At 31.4% G+C, this 21,554-nt stretch overlaps 1 protein-coding gene and 2 pseudogenes across 1 annotated transcript; all 3 read right to left on the bottom strand.

The window, feature by feature from the left end:
* Window positions 1–3,906: 3,906 nt before the first annotated feature.
* LOC120188299 lies at window positions 3,907–6,506 on the bottom strand. The gene is made up of 4 exons (XM_039191756.1): window positions 6,140–6,506; window positions 5,786–5,855; window positions 5,610–5,691; window positions 3,907–4,086 (listed from the first exon to the last, which is right to left on the bottom strand). The coding sequence occupies exons 1-3, from the start codon at window positions 6,464–6,466 to the stop codon at window positions 5,642–5,644; spliced, it is 447 nt and encodes a 148-aa protein (XP_039047687.1). The 5' UTR covers window positions 6,467–6,506; the 3' UTR covers window positions 3,907–4,086; window positions 5,610–5,641.
* Window positions 6,507–7,183: 677 nt separating this feature from the next.
* On the bottom strand, window positions 7,184–9,490 carry LOC120188293 (annotated as a pseudogene).
* A 7,706-nt stretch (window positions 9,491–17,196) lies between these two features.
* On the bottom strand, window positions 17,197–19,658 carry LOC120188278 (annotated as a pseudogene).
* Between the last annotated feature and the right edge of the window lie 1,896 nt (window positions 19,659–21,554).

Genomic DNA, 21,554 nt, shown 5'->3' with positions numbered 1-21,554 from the left:
ACCCCATGCCTAGAATCCAACTTTTTAGCTCAAAAATTCATCCAAACTTACTTATATCTTATACTAGAACCTTCTTTAAGTCCTTTAAACTTAACTACACTTATTCTAATCACCTTAGATCACTTTAATTCATCCTAATATCCAATATTCCATATACACTCTTGAATTCAATAATTAATCCAATTAATCAACGTGTTCCAAATTCACTTCTACTGTTTTTAACTTCTTAATTAGACCCTTGACAAGTCAAATTTCACTTCAAAACTTATTTACCAACTATTTCTCAATATTTCACTTAGAAACCTCTTATTTTTAATCCTTTCTAACTCATTCATCTTTTAGTTTTAAGCCACTTTAAGCTTCACTCAAGCTTTCTTATCATCTCAAGAATTAAAACCAACTTAAAATGTTTGGTATTACCATTATACCCTTTCCACTTTCAAAATTTGCTATTAACTCCAATACCAAAACTCTCCAATTAAGTCCCTAAACTTTTAATCTTTTCTGAGATTGGTCACTAATTATCAAAAACTTTCATTTTGGTCACTAACCTGACTTTTGGGATATTACACTATAGGTTTGGTAAATTCGAAAATGTTTGGCATTGTTGGCCATCGTATTCCCCTTGGCTTTACTATTGATTGGATTGGTATTAATGCTGATTGGACTTGGTCTGAATGCTCATTGGAATTCGTTTGAAAACTGATTAAAAATCATTTGAATGATGATTAGTTTTAGTCTAAATGATGAATTGATGTTTGTTGGCTGACTGTTGCCTTGTAAATTGTTAATGTTGGTGTGATAGAACTGAAATGTTGTAAATTCTTATTTAATTAGTTACCCATTGTTAAATTATGTTAGTGTTATTTTGGCTTTTAAAGCTAAATAGATACTCATAATTTAATCATGATGGAAGCATTTAGATATTTTGAAATAAACAAAAGCTCGATGAAGAAATTTTTGGTAGCAAAGTCAGGTTTTCAGCCTTGTAAAACTTTTGCTATAAGATCTGAGAATTTAAATTTCAACGTAAATTTATTTATTTAATTTAATTGTAATTATGGTGTATTGAGTTGTAATAAATTTAATTTGCACATTTATACATTTTATTAGTTTCAATATTTATAAAGTTATTAAATTTTTAATCTCATATTCTAATATTATCAATAACTATTTAAAGTAAATTTAGTAATATAATGATGATAATTACTAATTTATTTTACATTTATTATTAATACAAACTCATTAATTTAATAAATTTTTTGAATATATTTATAGGCTACAATTTATAAGTATAAAAAGTAATTACATTAATTCAATTATGTCACATTGTAATATTAGAAAATTATAATTTTCTAACTTTATTAATTATAACTTACAAGTCAAGTAAATATCAAGTCAGACAATTATCAATTCAGTTTAATAACAGGTCGGATCATTTACAGGTTAAGTTAATTACAGATCAAGTTTATAACAGGTCAGGTTGATAACAGATAGGGTAATATCAATTATTTGTCGGATTATTCTTGGGTTCGGGTTCATGTCGTTGTAAGGTCGAATGCGGGTTGTAAATTTCCGGGTCCAAGTCCAACTGGGTTCAGGTCAACACTAGTTCAGACTCGAATCGGTTTCGGATCATCACCATCTCAGGTCACAAACAGTTTTAACTCAAATTGGTTTCAGTCGGGTTAGTTTTTTTTACATCCCTAGTATAAGCATTCAGTTTCAAAATGGTAGAGAGTTATCTTTGAATATATACTACATTGTACTTATCCCATATTAATAAAAAAATTACAGTTATTTTATTTATTTATAAAATAATTAAAATTAGAAAAAGAAAATAGAGAAATGAATCTTTGATTTTGTCCTACTTTGGTGACTGAAAAATGATTTTATGGAACAATACTATTACTCGCAGTAGCTCTAGCAGCGGTATGAATTTAGTATTAATATTTTTAATTGTTGTTATTTTTATAATTAAACTCCTTTCCTTTTCCTTTTAATTCCATTAGACCATTTCAACTGAAATGCTTGTGTTTATTATGCTTATGCATTACAGTAGAGTATTATATATTTTATTCACTCTCTCAACTTTACTTAACCAGGAGATTAGGGTTTATTAGTGGATATTTGCACATAATAAGTTGTTAAACTTCAAAGAAATTAAGTTTTTCTTTTTCTTCTATGATTATGATATTAATGTGTTGTATAAAGCTTGGCTGGTTCATATTTGACTCGTTCCTTTGTGTTGGGAGAGGATTATGAAGCCTTTGCATTGCTTGACCATGTCAAATACTGCGTTCAATTATGATACCAGATAGATACGCAATGGTTTTTGTATACATTTTGGTTAAAGTTTTTCCTTTTTGGGTGGATAAATGAATTTGCAACAGTTTGGGAGCTAATTCCACCTTTCAATTGCAGAAATGAAAATCCATTTTGTTCCTTGTAATTTAAAGGAAACAAAATAGGATGATCAAAATAAAAATAAACCAAAATTATAGTATATGTACATAATTTTCGTAATCATTTGATAACTACTCTCAACTATTTGATAATGAATGTTCAGTCACCCTTGTAGTTGTTGGTGTTTGAACTCATGACCTCTAAATACAATAAAGATTCTTTTAACCGTTGAGGTAAGTTGATTTATACTTGCAAATATAACTACTTAAATCCAGGATCTCTAGAACAATATTATCTTTTCCCACATAGACTATTTGATATATATATATTGATTAAGCTAAGGTAATTACAAAATAATATTTGTGCTAAATACTCTCAACTATTTGACAATGAACACTCAATCACCATTGTAATCGCTGGTACTCAAACTCATGACCTCCAGAAATAACAATAATTTCTTTTAATATTGAGATAATAGGTTCATGCTCAACTTATTTATATATTTAAAGTGGATTTAGATGGTAAATGAAATTATTTTTATTCAGAATATTTGCATATTTTATAACGCGAGTAATAATTTTATCCTCCAAAAGTGAAATTAAGCACAATCAAAATTAAAATTAAGTCTAATCCTAACATCAAATCTAAATCCAAACAAAAATAAAATCGCAAGCTTAATCCTAATACTAAACCCGAAATCCTTTGATCTAAACTACCCAGAATCCACAACAAACCATACTCGACCCAAATTTTAATTCAAATTGGGCCGATAAAGTCCTTCTCCTAATGTGACTCTATGATCGACGACTTTGATGAACGATAATCGGTGCGACTAACATCGGGTTGAGTCTTTCAGCCGATGGTCAGAAAATTAGAGAAAAATTAAGAAGAAGAAAGAACTAAAAATCTAAAATGAAATAAAAAATAAACAAAAACCGGCTTAAATACCTCAGCCTATACGTCATCGTTTTTGGCGGTATAACCTTTTTTTTACGCGAATCAACCAGATTTGTCCATGCTCGCAAGGATTCGCGCCTCAACTACGGAAATGGGGAGATGAGTTTCTAATCCCACTGTTTTTTCAACCTTTCAGTTAGGTCCTCAAATCAGAATAGGTTAATAAAATCTTGGCTTGATGATTCTCAATTTGTTTTGATTAGATCGTGATCTTAATAATTTGGTAGATTTTCGACCCCAAATATATAAAACCTTCAAACTAGGTCCTTACATCAGAATAGATTAATAAAACCTTGGTCACCTAGTTCTTAATCTATTTTGATTTAGTCCTACTATTGGTATAATTTTTGATAAATTATGGCCTTTAAATTTTAAATGATTTCAATTTAGTCCCGATTTGGTATTCTAATGTTTTTAACCATCAACTTCTGATCATGTTTTATTTCAGTCCATGTGCCTGTTTCCTTTTGCAGGTTAAATTATTTATTTGGCTCAAAAGGATTTTCCCCCCAAAAAAATCACGATTCAAAATTGTTCCTTGTCTAAAGACAACGTTAACAAATCATCTTATTAACACACGCCATTAGCAGTTTTTCTTAAGCAAACCAACCAACAAAAAAAGAGCACTATTTATGGGGGGAATTAAAAAAAAGAAAGGACAAAATATTGTTACAGCACAGGAACATTCAATGAGACAAAACAGGCATGACAACCATATGGACCCTGCACATAAGCACAAAAGACATCATTTCGCATACAAAGGATTAAAATGTTCATCATGCATCAAGTAATTCATGTTGCTGTCAGATGAGACGCTATAAAGCGGCAGCAGCAGCAAGAAGGCTTCGCGAATAAATCGTTATGCATAATCCTAAGCACGTATAGGCAAGTGGGACCGATAAAAAATGATAAATATGAATCAAAAGCAGCTGGCACCTTAGCTGAGCGGTTCAAAAGACACTTGAGATTGGCACAAATTAGGGTTCTGCTCCGCTTGAGCTCGGATATGTTGAGATCGCTAATGAATGAAGTCAAGCTTGAGATCATATAGGCTTGTTAATAAAAATACATAATCAAACTTATTAATGAGCCAAACCGGTACATGACAGAGCTCAGCTTGACTTATCGCTACATTCCTCAAAAGATATGAGAAAGAGCATATAAGTTAGCTCATTAAACGAGTCAACTAGTCAAGTAATTGTGGCTCTTGCCATCTTTAGTCAAGTAAGTCCCATTAAACAAGTCCTATTCATATCAAGGCAATAGTGTCCTATAAGAGAGAAAGGGAGAAAAATAATGCATAATCAGTGGCTGGCTCAAACACAAGAATAAACGTCCATGAACCATGTAAAACAAACATCTTCTAACAGAAGAAAAGGAATTTAAGTCCACAATTGTTTGATCATGGTCCAAACCTAAGATGTAAATGGTTTCATCTCCCACAACTGTAAGTTTGTGACAGGAAATGCTTGTCCTTGCGCATAAAAAGTCCTGGAGATTCCATTTCTATCCAACACTATGTGCAGATTTTGAAGAATTTGTAGCAAATAATATGAAATAAATAGCATGGAAAAGCTTTTGGTTCTATTTTACTAAAGAGTAAAGCCAGCTATGAATGCACATATCTACTATCTATGGTAGGAGAGAAACATGCAACTACATGGCGAGGAAAGGGTGGATGAGAGCAAGCTTTACTTGAAGGGATACTATTTACAGTTTGGGATAGGGCATCAAGTTCTACAAAATATGCTGATAATCATATAAATAACCAATTATGCACTTCCTGGGGTATAAGGATTGCTGTATAGGCATAAGAGAGTGTTACGGTTTGCTTATAAGCAAGATGTAAATTTGTAGCAGATTCTGCCTTTTGGATGAATTTTTTTTTTCTTACCCAAAGTAAAAAAGAACTAACTAGATTATTTATTATCCATGCTCAAATATTACATGAAAGGACCGCGTACAAGCCTAAGAATATAAAATGTTCAATCTAAGATGAGAAGAAAAATGCATCTTCAGCATTCTCAGGTCAAATCTACGCCCAAAGTTGGGGATGGTGAACTTAATTGCATAACCAAACTGGCAGCAAAAAAACTTAGAACTATTTTTATACGATGTTAAGTGTAGTGAAGCCAGTTATAAGCAAAAGAGAACATAAGGCGCTCTAAAACTTCGAAATATAGAATTCCCTGCAGCAAAGAACGCAAATTAATCAAAAGAACAGATCAGAGCACTAAGGCACTCACAGTTCTAAATGCAGAGACCACAGTATGTTAACTCAAGAATCGCCCTTGATTTCATCTGAATCCGAATCGCTTGCATTATAACCTAAAATTACTCAGAGCAAACAGCAAAAGCAATCAACTATAAATTATCAGTTATTAATTACAAGGTAATGAAGATGATATTTATAGAGGTGAACCTGGACGCTTATCGCTGACTTTCCAAACCGAAGACCGCAGTCTCGATGCCCTTGTCATCCAAATTCTTCCCTGCAATTCCAAAATACCAAAGCAAAACTTAGAGACAATGAGAAGCTTAATTGGAAGAAACAAAATGAGAAATAAGATTAAGAATCCAAAACCATGGAACCTAAATTCTCTTCATCTTTAATCAATTTTAAACAGCAAAATAGAAAATTTTCTATATTTAACGCAAATTCTTACATTTTCCGAGGCAATCAGAATAGCAAAGTATAAACCCTACACCCCACAGGCGGAACCCAAACAAAATGAAACAAAAAGAAGAGGAAAAGAGGGGGGGAAACAATAATAACTTTTTGGGCATCCCGGGGAACCCCATAACCGCTATAATACATTTGACTGACAAGGACTTGCATGTTAACATCCCCGGCTTTGGCTTCCTTGATAGTGTCTTTGAACCAACGCTTGAGGCAATCGGAGACAACCTCGGAGAGTGGCAGGCGTTGACTAGCGCTGGAGCTCTCCATCTTCTTCTTAGGATTGGATTTGTCTTCGCTTATAATCCTCCCTGGCGGAGGCGGCTGCTGCGTCGGGGGTTTAGCCTTTTTCGCTGCGTGGAAAGCGGTGACTTTGGCGAGCTGCTGAAGCTTGTTGGTTGCGCCGGGCAGCGATTTTCCCATAAATTGAATTTAAACCTAAGCATAAAAGCTAGTGAATAAGTCATATGTGTCTTAATAAACAAGGCAAAATAAATTAACTTTTTGAGAAAATACATCAAGGTCATCATACTATATCGAAACGATATTGTTAGCCATCCAACTTTCAAATGTTATACACCAATGCCGCCATGCACTGCAAATAATATTAACTAGGTCATTGAAAGCAAGCTGCAATGGATCTATACAGAATTGTGGCAACGATGTGAATAAAATTCGATCCAATTCAAAAAAATGATTTCTTTTATTTTGAATGATTCAATTGAATTATTCGTATCAATTTAACTTTTAATTTTAATATTTTAGTTTGACATAAGTGTCGATTAATCAATCTGAAAAATATTTTACAATTTAGTCATTGATTTCTTTATTTCTTAAGTGAGATGTCAAGACGACTAGAACTGGGTCAATCACAATGAAAGCAGGCCATAGCCTTAGCCTTGAATGGACCATTGATTTCGATTCCGAGTATTATCAGACTCAGGCAAACAGATTGCTTAACGGTTCCTCATTTTTTTCTCATTGTAGTTAAAAAAGGTTGTATTTGGGATTCGACAGTAGCTAAGATAGATGTAAAATTTTATGTTTAGGATCGAAGGCGAGGATGCTCGACAATTCCTTGCTGGGCTAACTGAAAATATAAGCAAAATATCAAAGCAGGCATCAGTTCTTTCATCCATGAATCAATTGTTAAGAGAAATCAGGACCATCTGGGGTGAATCTCCTACAATACTATATTATATGCTTCATTGCAAGGTCAGGCTCCAATCTAGGCCAATGGGCTAACAACGCCACAGACTCAGGCAAGGAAACTACTTTTAACATTATACACTAGTACCGTTTTATAAGAATAGGCTATTATATCTTCTGGGCTGGGCATTTCTAAAAACAACTTGTGGGATGAACAACACCGAAAGAAGTTCCACCAGCGTGCTTACATGAAGCTGCAGCTACCTCATTCTTATACGTAAGACTCACCCCTTCCAATCGTATTCCACTGCATGGATGGCTAGAACTGCAATCGAAGTTTACAGAAACCTGCGCCGCCGACGTCCCGTGTATGTCTCGGTACATCACGTCGCTAACTTTAATTCCCGAAACCTGATCCGGACAGTTATTGTTGCCGGGGCAGTAGTTTTGGTCGATCACGATTGGATTCTGCACGTTCTTCATGGTAACGTGTTGGAAAACAATATTCCTAGCAAAACCATTGCTGGGCCTGGCCCAAGATTTTATCCGCACACCATTCTGGGTACCGATGAATGTAGCTCTTTTGACGGTCACATTCTGCACTCCAGCCTCGTTTTGGTCCTTTCCCAAGCTCCCGATGCTACAAATTAACAAACAATGTTATATCAGAATATGCAAACAGTTTCTTTTATGTTGATGGTGGTGGTAGTTTTTGCCTGATGCCGTGACCAGGGCCGCATGTGATTTGCTCCATCCAGAGATTAGTTGCACCCGGGCCGATCGACACACAATCATCGCCTGTTTGAATCTTGGAGTTGAGGATGGTAACGCCGCTCGATAGTTGTACATGAATACCGTCGGTGTTGGGGCTGTTACCGGAGGCGGTGACCGTCACTCCTTGCATTTTCACATTCTGGCAGCCGTTGATGACGATGTGGAACATCTGGCTGTTTACCGATGTTAATCCGACGACGACGACGTTCTTGGATTTGCTAAAGCTTAGTGACTGCATTCACAAATAAAATAAAATGTAAGAAAAATAAGCGCAAGATTAAAGAGGATAACCAAGAAAGCTTATAGTTGGTCAAATAATGGTTTGTCACTTTACTAAGCTTAAATTTGAAATTTAGTCATTTTATTTCAATTTAGTATAATTTGATCATCTAGTCTATTTTTATAATATCATTAATTCAAATAACCAACATCATTAACTATTTTCATTGAAATAATGACACTATTTTAAAGTTTTTTTTAAAAAAAACATCTCTTTGACTCATAATATTGACATGCTTTTTTCTTAAAAAAATGGATTTTTTAGAGAGAAAATCAATGTAAGTATTTTAACTATATGATTTTATTTTATGTCAATAAAGAATAAGGATTAAATACCAAATATTTAGTATAATAGAGGGAGCAAAAACTAAATTTTAACCAATATTTTTGTTGAAACTAATTATCTTTAGGGTAAATTATATATTTAGTCACCCAATTGTTCTTACAATTCTGTTTTGATCATCCAACTATTTTTTTCAAAATCATCACTAAACTTACATTTTTGTTCTGTTTCGGTCACCTACTGTCAAAAAATTAACTGGGATATTAACATGTCGATATAAGATAGTAGTGTCACATTATTATTAAAAAATTAAAAATTATCACGTCATGAATTCTATTTATATTTTTATCAGTTGGAACAAAAATTAAGTTTAAATATGATTCAAAAAAAACCGTAGTGGCCAAAACAGATAATTGGATGACTAAATTTTAGTCTATAATTTATTCTGAATCAATGTAACGGAGAAGAGATATCATGGCGGGATTCAACTCACCGTCGCACCGCTGGGGCAACTCTTGCCAGAGTTTTTGCAAGCTCACAAGCCAGTCCCCTTGGCATCAAGTTTTCCACCAAAGATCGAAACACCATCAACATCCTGAAATGCAACCCAGCTGTCGGCACTCGGCATTTCCGATAACCCGATAATCAACCGGAGCCACGAGCGTTCCGTTGATCCGTATCGTGATAGCTCTGTTCTTGCATTGACCGCGAAATTTCACATTGCGCAGCAAAAACATCCCTCTGGGCACGTAGATGCTCGCGGGGGCCGTCGAGGCACAAGCCTGAGTCCATGCAGCTAGAAATGCTTTGGTTGAGTCGGCTGAGCCGTCAGGTTTGGCACCGTAACTCAGCACGTTGAGTTTCATTCCTGCAGAAAAAGATGGCTTGATGAAGAGAAGGAGAAGTGGGAGAAGAAGGAGGGGACGAGTGGTCATATTGTTGAGAAGGATGAAGTAAACCGAGTGATGTTAGTAGTGGTGATAATGGGAGTTGAAGCGGTTTGAGTTTGAGTGGAGACCCGAGGGAGCGATTTATTTATATTCGATTATCGTACTAATAATAATATACTTTGTATTAAATGGATTAATTACTGATTAGGATTCATAATTAAGCAAGCTGCGCCGGAATGGATTTCCAAGAGTTTTCTTTTCTAGGATATAAAGTACACTAAAAGTTACAAACTATATTTAAATAATTGTTAAAATTATTAAATTATTAGCACGAGTCCCGTGACTTAAGTGATAAAAGAATTATTGTTATTTTTAAAGTCTCGGTTTGAGCACTGACAATCTCAGGGGTAAGAACGATCAATGTCAAAAAATTGAGAGTTATCTTTGAACATATACTACATTGTACTTACTCTATATTAATAAAAAATTATTAAATTATTACAAATAGTTTAAATTACAAATTAAACAAACAAATCTATTTAACATATAAAGACGGACGAACAAAGTGATCTCAGTAATTTAAGAATTTGTTGTTATCTTTTGAAGTCTCAAGTTCGAGCACCACTTATATACGAATATGAGTGTTCATTGTCAAATGATTGAGAGTAAATACTCTATATATTAACCTCATATTTATATATATATATATAATGAAATAATTAATTAATCGTGAATATGAGTATTTATTGTACTACCCTTTCGGTACCAATTAATTTGTCGGTTGTCTTAATCGCGAAAATTAAAATTAAAATTTAAAAACCCGATTTGAATTGCTTACCTTTGATCAATTGAAATTACTACTGAAAAACGTCAAAAATATGTTAGATGGTAAAATAAAAGAAATATCGAATAAAAATTAACTAAATAAAAAGAAAAATAAATAAATAAATCAAAGAAGGAAAATATATAAAAAATGTTATATATAAAAATGTTAAAAGAAAAAACTAAAGAATAAAATGTTAAATTTAAGAGAAAAAATAAATAAATAAATAAATAAAATGTTAAAAGAGAAAAAAATAAAACAAAAATGAAAAAGTGAAAAAGTGAAAAAATAAAAAATAAAAAAATAAAAAATGTTAAATTTTAAAGAAAATATAAAAATGATCAAATTGAAATGAGTTAAAATTCATGGATCAAATTAATTCCAAAAAATGGGTTGTGGGAGAAAAATAAAAGGTTAGGGGACTTAAAATAGCAAAAACATACATTTAAAGGATAAAATTGATATTAACATAAACTAGAACGACCTAATAAATAGATATGAACAAATCAGAGTCTCGATAATCAATTTAAAATAAATACAAGTACCAGAAACAGAAATAACCCATAAATCCTATACAGGACTAAAATAAAATAAACCTGAAACATAAAGGATCAAACAATAATTAAACCAACTGCCCAAACAATGACTAAAATAGAATATATATAAATTACAAGGTCAAATTTGAAAATCATCAAACATAACATAATATATAAATTAGTGACTGAAATGAAAACATGGAAGCATAAAGGCTCAAATTAAAATATCAGAAAGTTGCATCAATATTTAATTGGCAAGATTACAAACAAGGGGACTAAACCCACCATTTCCCCATTGTTTGAAAACACAGAGAGGGGAAGACCCAAAACGGCGTCGTTCTGGTTTGATTATTTAAGCCTAAAATGAGACTTTTTTCTCTCTCTCTCATTTCTCCTCATTTTTCCACTTTCCATAATTGAAGAGAGAGAGAGAGTTGAGAACTCTCTCTACTTCTCATTCTCCGGGCGAAAATTGGCCATCGCCTCCAGTGGTCGGAAAAAACCAAAACTCTCCAAAATACTCTCCTCAACACCCTGATACCAAATATGGCCTCGAAACAACAAGATAACCTATAGATTGGAGTAGATCTAACCTAGAAGTTTCGATTTTTACCCTTTTTGGCGAAAAAAACCCTCTTCGCTTTCTGGTAACCCCTCCTCTTCCGACGCTCATCGAAAGTTATTGTTTTTGCTTTATGTGCTTTACTCATTTTTGGTTGTTGTTTCTTGCTTTGTTTATCACTCGATGTTTGGTTGTTTGCTCTGTTTGTTGGTTTTGTGCTCTCCGTTGCTTGTTCTTGTGCAGCATCTTGGTGGGGGTATTTATACCCTCTCGGCCAATAATCGTTGCCGAACATCACGGGATGGGTCAATCCCGTTTAATGTTCGTGGCATAATTTTCGGTTTGTGGGATACCCATTCTTTGATTTTGTTTCGGGGTTGTTTTGACTTGATTTTTGCGAGATTTCTTGCTTCGGGTACTGTGGGTCTTGGTTGGTGGACGATTTTGCAGGCACGTGACCTTCACGCGTCGTTGAACGGTGATCACCACCCTCATGGTGGAAATCTGGACCATTAGATCAGAGGGCCAGATCTAACGGCCCTCAATCGGTTACGCGTTGGACTTGATGATGAAACCCTAGTGGACTCTATTCCTACTGGGCTTGCACGTTTGGGCCTCCCACCGGGTCTTCTTGTTGGGTCAGGCTTGCAGGCTCGGTTGGCCTTTGACCCGAACCTAGACTTTGGACCTATAAACAAAAAAAAAAAAACAAAATTAAATAAGTAATAATATAAATAATAATAATAATAAATAAATAAATAAAAATATATAATATTATATTTCTGAAAATAAAATATTTTAAAAGCTATATATCATATGTTTTCAAAAACTATATTATATATACTTTTTAAAAATATTTTTAAAAACTATATATTATATATTTTTCAAAAAATATTTTCAAAATTATATATTATATATATTTTTAAAATGTTTTCAAAACTATATATTATATATTTTCAAAACTATATATATATATTTTCAAAATGTTTTGAAAACTATATATATATTTTTTCAAAAATCATTGGGAAACTATAATATATATATTCAAAAGTCATTTTCAAAACTATATAATATATATTTTTAAAAACCGATTTTTAAACAGTATATTATATGTTTTCAAAAACCGTTTTCTAAAAATTATATATTATATTTTTCAAAAATATTTTCAAAAATTATACTATATTAATATATATATATATATATAATAAAATAAATCCGGACGAAAATGATTGTCTATAATAATATATGTTTAATTTTTTTAATTAATTGATAATGAACACATACTCTACAGATATAGTTGCTCTACTCCAAGATCTCTATAAAAAATAAAACTCATTTTATCATTAAGATCACTAAATAAATTATATTTATTATATATGAAAATTAGATAAAAGATGAGATTTAAACTTCAATTATTTAAATTAATATGAGTTAATTTAATTAACTAAATATTCATTACTATTTTAATAAAAAACAATAATAGGGTGTCATCGATCAATAAATTGTAATTAAAATTGAATCCAATTATTTTATAAAAATATATTATTATAAATAATATTTATAAATTAATATATCCTAATTAATATTAAAAAATATTATTATATTATTATATTATTTTATAATTCATATTATTATTGATATATTTTATTAAAGAAATAAATTTAATTTCAATCATAACTTAATTTTAGGAGTCTCAAATTTGATCCTCTTTACATTCAATCCATATTCTTTTTATTTCTTTCATCGATAAGATGATTACATGTATCGTCATTCTAGAAGTTTAATTAATTAATAAAAATAACATGTCACATTAACGATTGTTAACTGAAATTGATTGAAATAAAAAGCATACTTAGAGTTCAATGACTCTAATATAAATTTTAAAAATTAGATAATCAAGAGTATAAATATCCTAAAAATTTTGTGACTATTAATATAATATACCATTATTTTTATTTTTGCCCTACAATTTTCGATAGTCTTATTAAAATAGGAAATATTCAAAATTACAATGAAAAGTTTATAATCATAAGTATAAATTAAACACATAATTAGATCATTCTTCTATAACTATTTCACAAGAAATTAGCTAATTGAGATCATACAATGACCATATAAGAAAAATATTAAAAAACTATCCTAAAAACTAAAATATAAAGTAAAATAAAAAGATCGACGGCTGGCAACCAACCTTAATATTGATGTTATCGCATGTTAATGAAAGTGAAAAAGACAAAAAAAAAGGAAAAGAAACAAACAAGCCGCTCTGAAAATGTTAGAGAGAAATTGACCTTTTTTTTTTTACAAATTTGTGATAAGTATAAGATAATATTTGTTCAAAGATAATTTTCAACTATTCGATATTTAACACTCGTACTCCTAACGTTCCTAGTCACAGGTTGGTGCGGAATTAACCTTAAAATATAAGTATGAAGGATTAACTTATGATCCATTATTTTTGCCCTACAATTAGTATCACTATTGTTTTGCAACGTGCATGGGAGCATGAAAAACGGAGACAAAATCGGCACTTCTTAAGTTGATTAACGTGCCTAACCATGAATCCCCCCTGACCATTTGTTCACAACATAAATCTCGCCATTATTCCATGAACAAAGGATTTATTATATATATTATAATATCACGAATTGATTTAATGAGATAAAATGTTAGATTTTATAAGTAAGATCAAAAAAATTAATATTCAATGTTGTAAATAAGATGCACGAGATAAGTTATATCAATGCTTAAATAGATAATTGTTATCCTTAGAGGTATTAGGTTCGAACATTAGAGATGTAAGAATATTTGAGCTTTCATTACCTAGTTAAGAATATTTAGAACAAATATTGTTTTGTAATCCTTCTAGATTAATAAAAAAATGTTATAAATAAAATAAAAAGATCATTTCAACTTTTGTAATATTTAATCTGAACTAATCCATTAATAAACAATTATTTTCTTGATACATCTAGGGTAAATACAAGGTAATATCTGTTCAAAGACTCTCAACCAATTAATTATGAACGATCATACCCCTATCAATGCTCGAACCCGTTACTTCTAAGGAGAATAACAAATCCCTTAACCATTGAAGTCAATTGGTTTGTGCTTAATAAACAATTATAATATTATAAATTTATGACATTGCCCTTTTATAGTTAGTGACGGAAGCACGCATCATATTATCCAATTAATCACAACCTATAATTAATAACGTATAGTTAATTATGGGCGGACGTATCATATTATTCGTATATTAATGTCTTTGGTCAGAACTAATTAATTAATTTACTCAACAAGAACATGCATTCATGCAATTGCGTGATCTATTTAATTAACTAAACAACAAAGTAAAAAAAATAATCAAACTAAATCATCAAGATTTCCATGTTGATCAGTTAAGCATGAAAGAATAATCAAAATAAAAGGTAAAATGAGATTTTGATTACTGAAGTTGTACTTCATCTGATATATATATATATATATATATATATATATATATAAATTTAGGGGATGTTTGTTTGCTTCTTAATGGAATCATTCAGCGCTGAATGTTGAACCGTTTAGCATTCAACGAGTTTGTTTCGCACCTCGGAATGATTTCGTGCTGACTGATTCAGCAAAACAATGTTGAATGATTCATCACAGAAGTACATTCTGAATGATTCAGAGCCATTATCAAACACATGTCACATTCAGAGCTAATTCATACAGAGCCTCTTAATCATTCAACATTTGAATCATTCAATGCTTAATCATTCAGCGCTTAATAATTCTTTAGTAAACAAACAACCCCTTAGTCTTTAAGTTTTTCAATAATGATAAATGTTATTTCAACTCAATATTTTGTTACATAAAAAATGTGATCTTATAGAAACATTAAAATGTTAAAAAAATTAAAAAAAAATAATTTTAAATAAATGTGCATATAACGTTCATAGAGTGTTACATATAAAGTTCATAGAGTGTTACATATAACGTTCATAGAGTGTTACATGCTTTTCTTTATCATGAAAAATAAATTGAGATAAATGTGCATCAGACTTAAAAAGTTTAAAGGTCAAACTTATCCAAAATACTTTTAAAGACTAAAAGAGTTAATTATGTCACATGTCTTCAAATTATGACTCCTATTTCAAATTTGTCCTTAAATTTTTTAATATTCCAATTCCATCCCTAAAATATGACCCTCATTCTAAATTAGTTCTCAAAATTTTGAGGATTTCAATTTCATACCCAAAATATGACCTTAATTCTAAATTGATCCATCAACTTTTGAGCATTTTAGTTCCATCCCAAACTATAGGTATATGTTAATCACATCCACTGATAACGAAATCATTAAGCCAAGCTATAACCTAGATGATTATATGTTTGAAATTTTTTAGGTTAAATTATAATTGAAACTAATAACATATTTGGATGGAATTGGAAGATTCAAAAGTTTAGGGACCAATCTAGAATTATGGCCATAGTTTGGGGAAGAAATTGGAATATTCAAAAGTTTGAGGATCAATTTAGAATGATGGTCATGATTTGGGGATGAAATTGGAATGTTTAAAAGTTTGAGGACTAATTTAGAATGAAATTTATATTTTAAATTGGAATATTCACAAGTTTGAGGACCAATTTAAAATAGAAGTCATAATATTGAGATATGCCTTACAATTAACTCATACTAAAATAATAATAAAATATCATTTCAAATATTAAAATATCATTTAACCCTAATATAAATCTTAACAAAATCAAACGACCTTGATGATAAAGTAATTATCATTATTTCTTGAGGTTCCGGAATCAAACACCATAAATACCAAAGATATGAGTGTCTAATATTAAATAATTAAGATAATTATCTTTAAAAATATACTATTTTATACTTACCTCATATTAATAATAAAAAAAAACCCTCAAAATTAGTCAAAGTAGTGAGCCAATAATCATTCATGTGGTACGCCGCATGCAATGCAGATTTCCATGTTCAAATCATTATTTGATGTTTTTAATAAAAAAAAATATGATTATTAGCTAATATGTTTTTAATAACATTATCGGGTTATAATGTATTGGACGTATTTTTTTCGGCGACATAATGACATATTAAAATCTAATTACTGCTCGGCTCCATCTTCTAGTAGCAACAGCTTCACTGTTGGTGGTGGGTTCGGGATGAGGTGCACCTCTAGATCACTAGGGTTTGCAAGTTTGGCCATAGAGTCTCCACTTGATTATAACACTCGTATTATTTAGTATGTATAATTATTGGCTAATATATTTTTAATAACATTTTTATTTTAAATTTATTTAGCCATTTTTTCTTTATTATTATTTGAAGTTGTTATTTACCCTCAAAATTTGTAATAGTCGTTATTATTAACAAATACTTGGGTTAAATATTTAATAATAATATTTTAAGAACCAATCAAATTATCTCATTGGTTGTAAAGAATGGTATTCTCCCTAGAAATCTTGAGTTTGAGCAACGACATTTATTGGGTATACATGCGTTCATTATCAATTGATTGAGATAACTTTTAACAAATATCTTGTGTATATTTTTTTGGTAATAGTTCAAAGGGTCAAAATATTTTGTTATCATATAGTCATTTCATCTGACCGCCATATTAGTATCGTGAGCTGTCACGCTAATATCATAAAAGTTATCAACAAAATCTGTTGATCAAAAGACTATTAAAAATTTCTAAGTTTAAAATACATCAAGTATAAAAATAATTCGAGAATCATATTAATTTTTTAGAAAACTTTATAACCTCAAATACTATTAAGCTTACTTTAAATAACCAAGAGACTGCATGCCAAGAACTATTGTGCGCTACATAGCAAGGAGCGTTTATTTAATGATAAGCAGGTTGTGTTTGTTTAATTGTTACCTCCTTTTTAATGGAATAACAGCTAGCAGCAGCATGCATTCCATAACATAAAAAATTAGCCCACTGACAAAGCTTATACGGTTTGGGGATAAACGATTTTATCCAAAGTGACACACCACACGACCATTCTCATCATCAGTCCATCAACCTCTCCATAACCAGTTTGAGAACAGAGGTCCATCGACTGTGACCGCCACCTTCACCGAAGGTTGATCTGTCCACTCCGTGATTTCGGCAAACCTGGTCAAATGTATCCACTCTATAAGGAAACATCATACATCAACACAGAATTTGAAGGCTATAAATGCATGTTCTATACGTTCAATCTATTTATCTCGAATCCAGGACAAACACAAGCATACATTCCGGTACGGACATTAATGCACAGAACCAATGTTTCATATAGAATAGAGTCGATTCCGTTCACTTTGTATAAATTCATCCAGCAGCTTATTGCAGAACAAAAAATCAAACTAGATCACTTCAAGTTCAGTTAGTCTCCTCAGGTTCCAATTCTTCTGATAATATACACATACACACACAATATCTAACCTTTTCTGCTTGTTGTATAATAATGTTAGTCCTGTGATGCCATTTCTTTGAACTCGGACGGAACCCTCCGTGTAAGTGAGAAGTGAAGGATTAATGGATGCAAGCATGGCCGTCGGATCATGAAGGTACACACCTGCAGAATGGTAGTGAATAAATTAAAGGTCGCGATTCTGCTAAAATTCCGTAATCATTACCAGCAAACATACCTTTTGTGCTGTACGCTTCATTATGATAATTGAAGTACACCCCTAGTATTTTGCACAAGTACAGAGCAAATGTTCCAGTTGAGCTAGCCAATTTGTCCCGGTCAGCCTCTAAAATATGTCAAATATGATAAAACTGATGGAAACTGAAAAGCAGGATTAAAAAATGAACGAAAGAAGTTCCAGAAACTAGAAATATGTATTCGCATAGATGTATAGGGAAACAGCCAACATGAGTACCAGTCAAAACAACTTGATGAGTGACATTTATCCCCACAGCCAAAATATTTGCTCCACTTGTGACACAATATCTGCAGCATCTGGATCACCAATGATCTGTCATTCGATTCAGAAATCGGAACAAGATGTAAGCAGAGTGTACGCAGCCATTACACTAGTCTGATCAATTGAAGCGTTGGATACAGAAAGATAGATACCGAAGCGATGAGAAACTCACATTGGCCTCTGCAGCTGGATTCGCATTGCCGTTTACTGCAAAAGCACCACCAAGAAGAACAATTTGCCCAATGTTTTTAACAAATGATGGATCTTGTTGAATAGCCTGCTCAAAGTAAAATCTAGTATGAAATATTTGGGATGTCATTTACAAAGAAAATCATGCAACAATAGTAGCAAGCAAATGATCAAAATCAGACCAGTGCAAGATTTGTTAGCGGTCCCAATGCACCACAATGACCTTCCCAGGATAAAGGTTTGCTTGCTCAATAAGAAAATCAGGAGCTGACATTGCCAATAGGCTTTCCTTGCGGTGGAGGGAAATTTTGATTGCCAAGTCCATCGGCACCATGGACAAAATCAACAACACCAAGTTTTGCACCGTTCTGGGTGTGAAACTATTCATCAGTTTAAGTAGAATGACACTACAACAGAATCACTGAAAACATAGTTAATATCAGGGACAAACACAGGATTTCATGTTAGGGTTGCGAACTTAGAAGATTATAATAGAAATTTAGGGGATTGCGGGGTATGAAAGGTGAAAAAACCAAAGACAAAACATTGGAGATATTAAGGATAAGAGCGCATACAGTGATGGTAACATGTGATCCTTCGGCCACGGGGATATCAGTCCTGTCTGCAACTTCCAACTAGGAGACGATCACTCCAGCAGAGCAATCCACCATCAAATCAATGGCAACTAATTTTGAAAGAAAAACAAATCAAAGTAGAAAGAATGATAAGCTACCAAATGTAAGGCATTCCTAGTGGCCAAAGCAGTGTAGACGTTTCCATAAATAGTGGTGAGTCCGATGACCTCCACTTCAGGAGATCTCAGTGCCAGAAATATGGCCATCGCATCCTCTGCATCATCCAATCGGATCAAAAAGAATGAAGATCGACATAAACTAATCACAGCAGCATAACAAGTAACAACAAAGGAAGGATAGTATAACAGTAGAATTGAAATAGATTCAGAATTTCAGATATAAAATTTTAGAAGTCTGTTAGATAAAACAGATCACATCGTTTAATTTGAAATAGTTCTACTTCAAATCCAATGATATGGCATAATTACCGATGCCAGGATCAGTGTCTATGATGATCTTCTTCACTTCTGCTGCTGCTGCCATTGGCTTTCAAGAGTTCTTTCCTTTTCCTTTTTTTAATCCCTTTTTTTAGTTTGTTGGTCAGACAGAAGATTGAAAAAAAAGGAGAGAGGAGAAGTGAGAATGCAAGCAAAAATGAAAAATGGTAAACGATATATTAGTTATTAAATTATACACTGAATTTTAAATACTTTAATGATACATATCGGGTAATACAGAGACGAAGGTGATCATCTCAACCTAATTTGTTTCATATAAACGTTAAGATTCGAACCCATAATACTAATTAGATCGTTAATGATAAGATAATGTGCCATTTCTTCTTAATTTTTTATACAAAATTATCAACTCCTCTAATTATCATTATTGACTAATTCCTTTGATACCAGTAATTATTTGCGATAATATTAATATCAAAATATTTTACCTTGTCCTTAATTGTTTTTCCCACAAAATGGCTTTTTTTTATGAAAGCTATGCAAAATCAATGAAATTTCAATTAAAAATTTTGACGTTTTAAAACTTGATATCTTGTGATGATCGTCTTATGATGTTAATTTTTAAGTATGTTGTTCTTAATTTTTAAATAATGTTTCTCACCATTTAAAATACCAAATAAACACAACCTCTAAAATCTAAGAAATACCTTAAAATAAAAAAAAGTATATTTTTTTAGCTTAATTTCATGAATATAAAAAAAATTAGAAAAATTTAAATTGATAAAGTGATAGATGACGATGAGACGAGTTCATCGTTATTTGGGATAATTGTAGAGAATGACTATTTCTGATGACATTGAAGCGAGTGAAAAAATAATTTTGATGAAGGATAGAATGAGATAAATAAAATATTAATTTTACCTTCTAAATCATCACATATAAATTTTCACCTCAGTACCAAACTAACATATCATCCAATTATTAATGGTTTAGCATTTAAATTAAAAATGCCGGTTGAAAACATGGTAAAGTTGGGGCTGAATCGAGTCATCTTCCACAAAATTTGTTTGGGTATTTGGGATCTACGACGTTTCCTCCGGACAAATTTCATGAAGAATCCCTGTACTTATGTTATGAAATCGATCCTTCCATTTTAGGTTTTTTTATATGAATCTCCAAAATTTTGTAAATAGTACCGTACATCACATCCCCATCAGCCTCAACCAGCGACACGGATAAACAAACAGTCTGGTCGTTCAGCCGTTCAACACAAGTACATAAAAGATTATATCTAACTAAGCTTGGTGGTTTGGAAAAATTGCTCATGCATTATTAACACATCTATCTTTGACGAAGAAGAGATAAATTATAAAATTTTAATTGCTGTATTAATGTGGATAGAGATAAATTATAGACTTTTAATTGTTTTACTATGTGGATTTGGTCAAATTCATAAACATGTATTCAAAAATTCAAAATTAATAAGTTCGGCAATGAGATTATTAAATCTCACATTATTCAAACTATTTGAATATAAATTTTAAGCATATATTAACTGAGTGATTAAAGACGATCCATATATATATATTATATATTAACTGAGTGATTAAAGACGATCCATATAAATTTTAAGCATATATTATATTTTATATTTTTCTTTCCTTCTGTTTTGATTCTAACCAATATAAGTATTAAGAATTTTGATTAAGCTTTATGTTAGGTAAATAAAGGTATAGTTTTTCAAACACACTTTGCCAAATATATATTATTTTCGTAAATAATTTTTTTAAGTACTAATTCATTAAATAATAAAAAATATTATTTACGTAATTTTACCGGAAAAACATATATAAAAATAGGATACATTATCATTAACATGGGTTGGTTCAAATGATAAACATATTGATATTGCTCAAGTAATATATCGAGTTTAATTCATTGTGTATGCAAAAAATCTCTGTCGAGAGATTCACCCACCAAAACTAAGTGCGTGATCGTGGGACGATCTGGATTAGTTAATTTCAAAAAGAAAAAAAAAGAATAGAGTCGATTATCA

This window comes from Hibiscus syriacus, unplaced genomic scaffold (genome assembly GCF_006381635.1).
Source record: "Hibiscus syriacus cultivar Baekdansim isolate YM2019G1 unplaced genomic scaffold, ASM638163v2 tig00116943_pilon, whole genome shotgun sequence".
Lineage (NCBI taxonomy): Eukaryota > Viridiplantae > Streptophyta > Magnoliopsida > Malvales > Malvaceae > Hibiscus > Hibiscus syriacus.
This window is presented reverse-complemented; position numbering and strand designations above follow the sequence as displayed.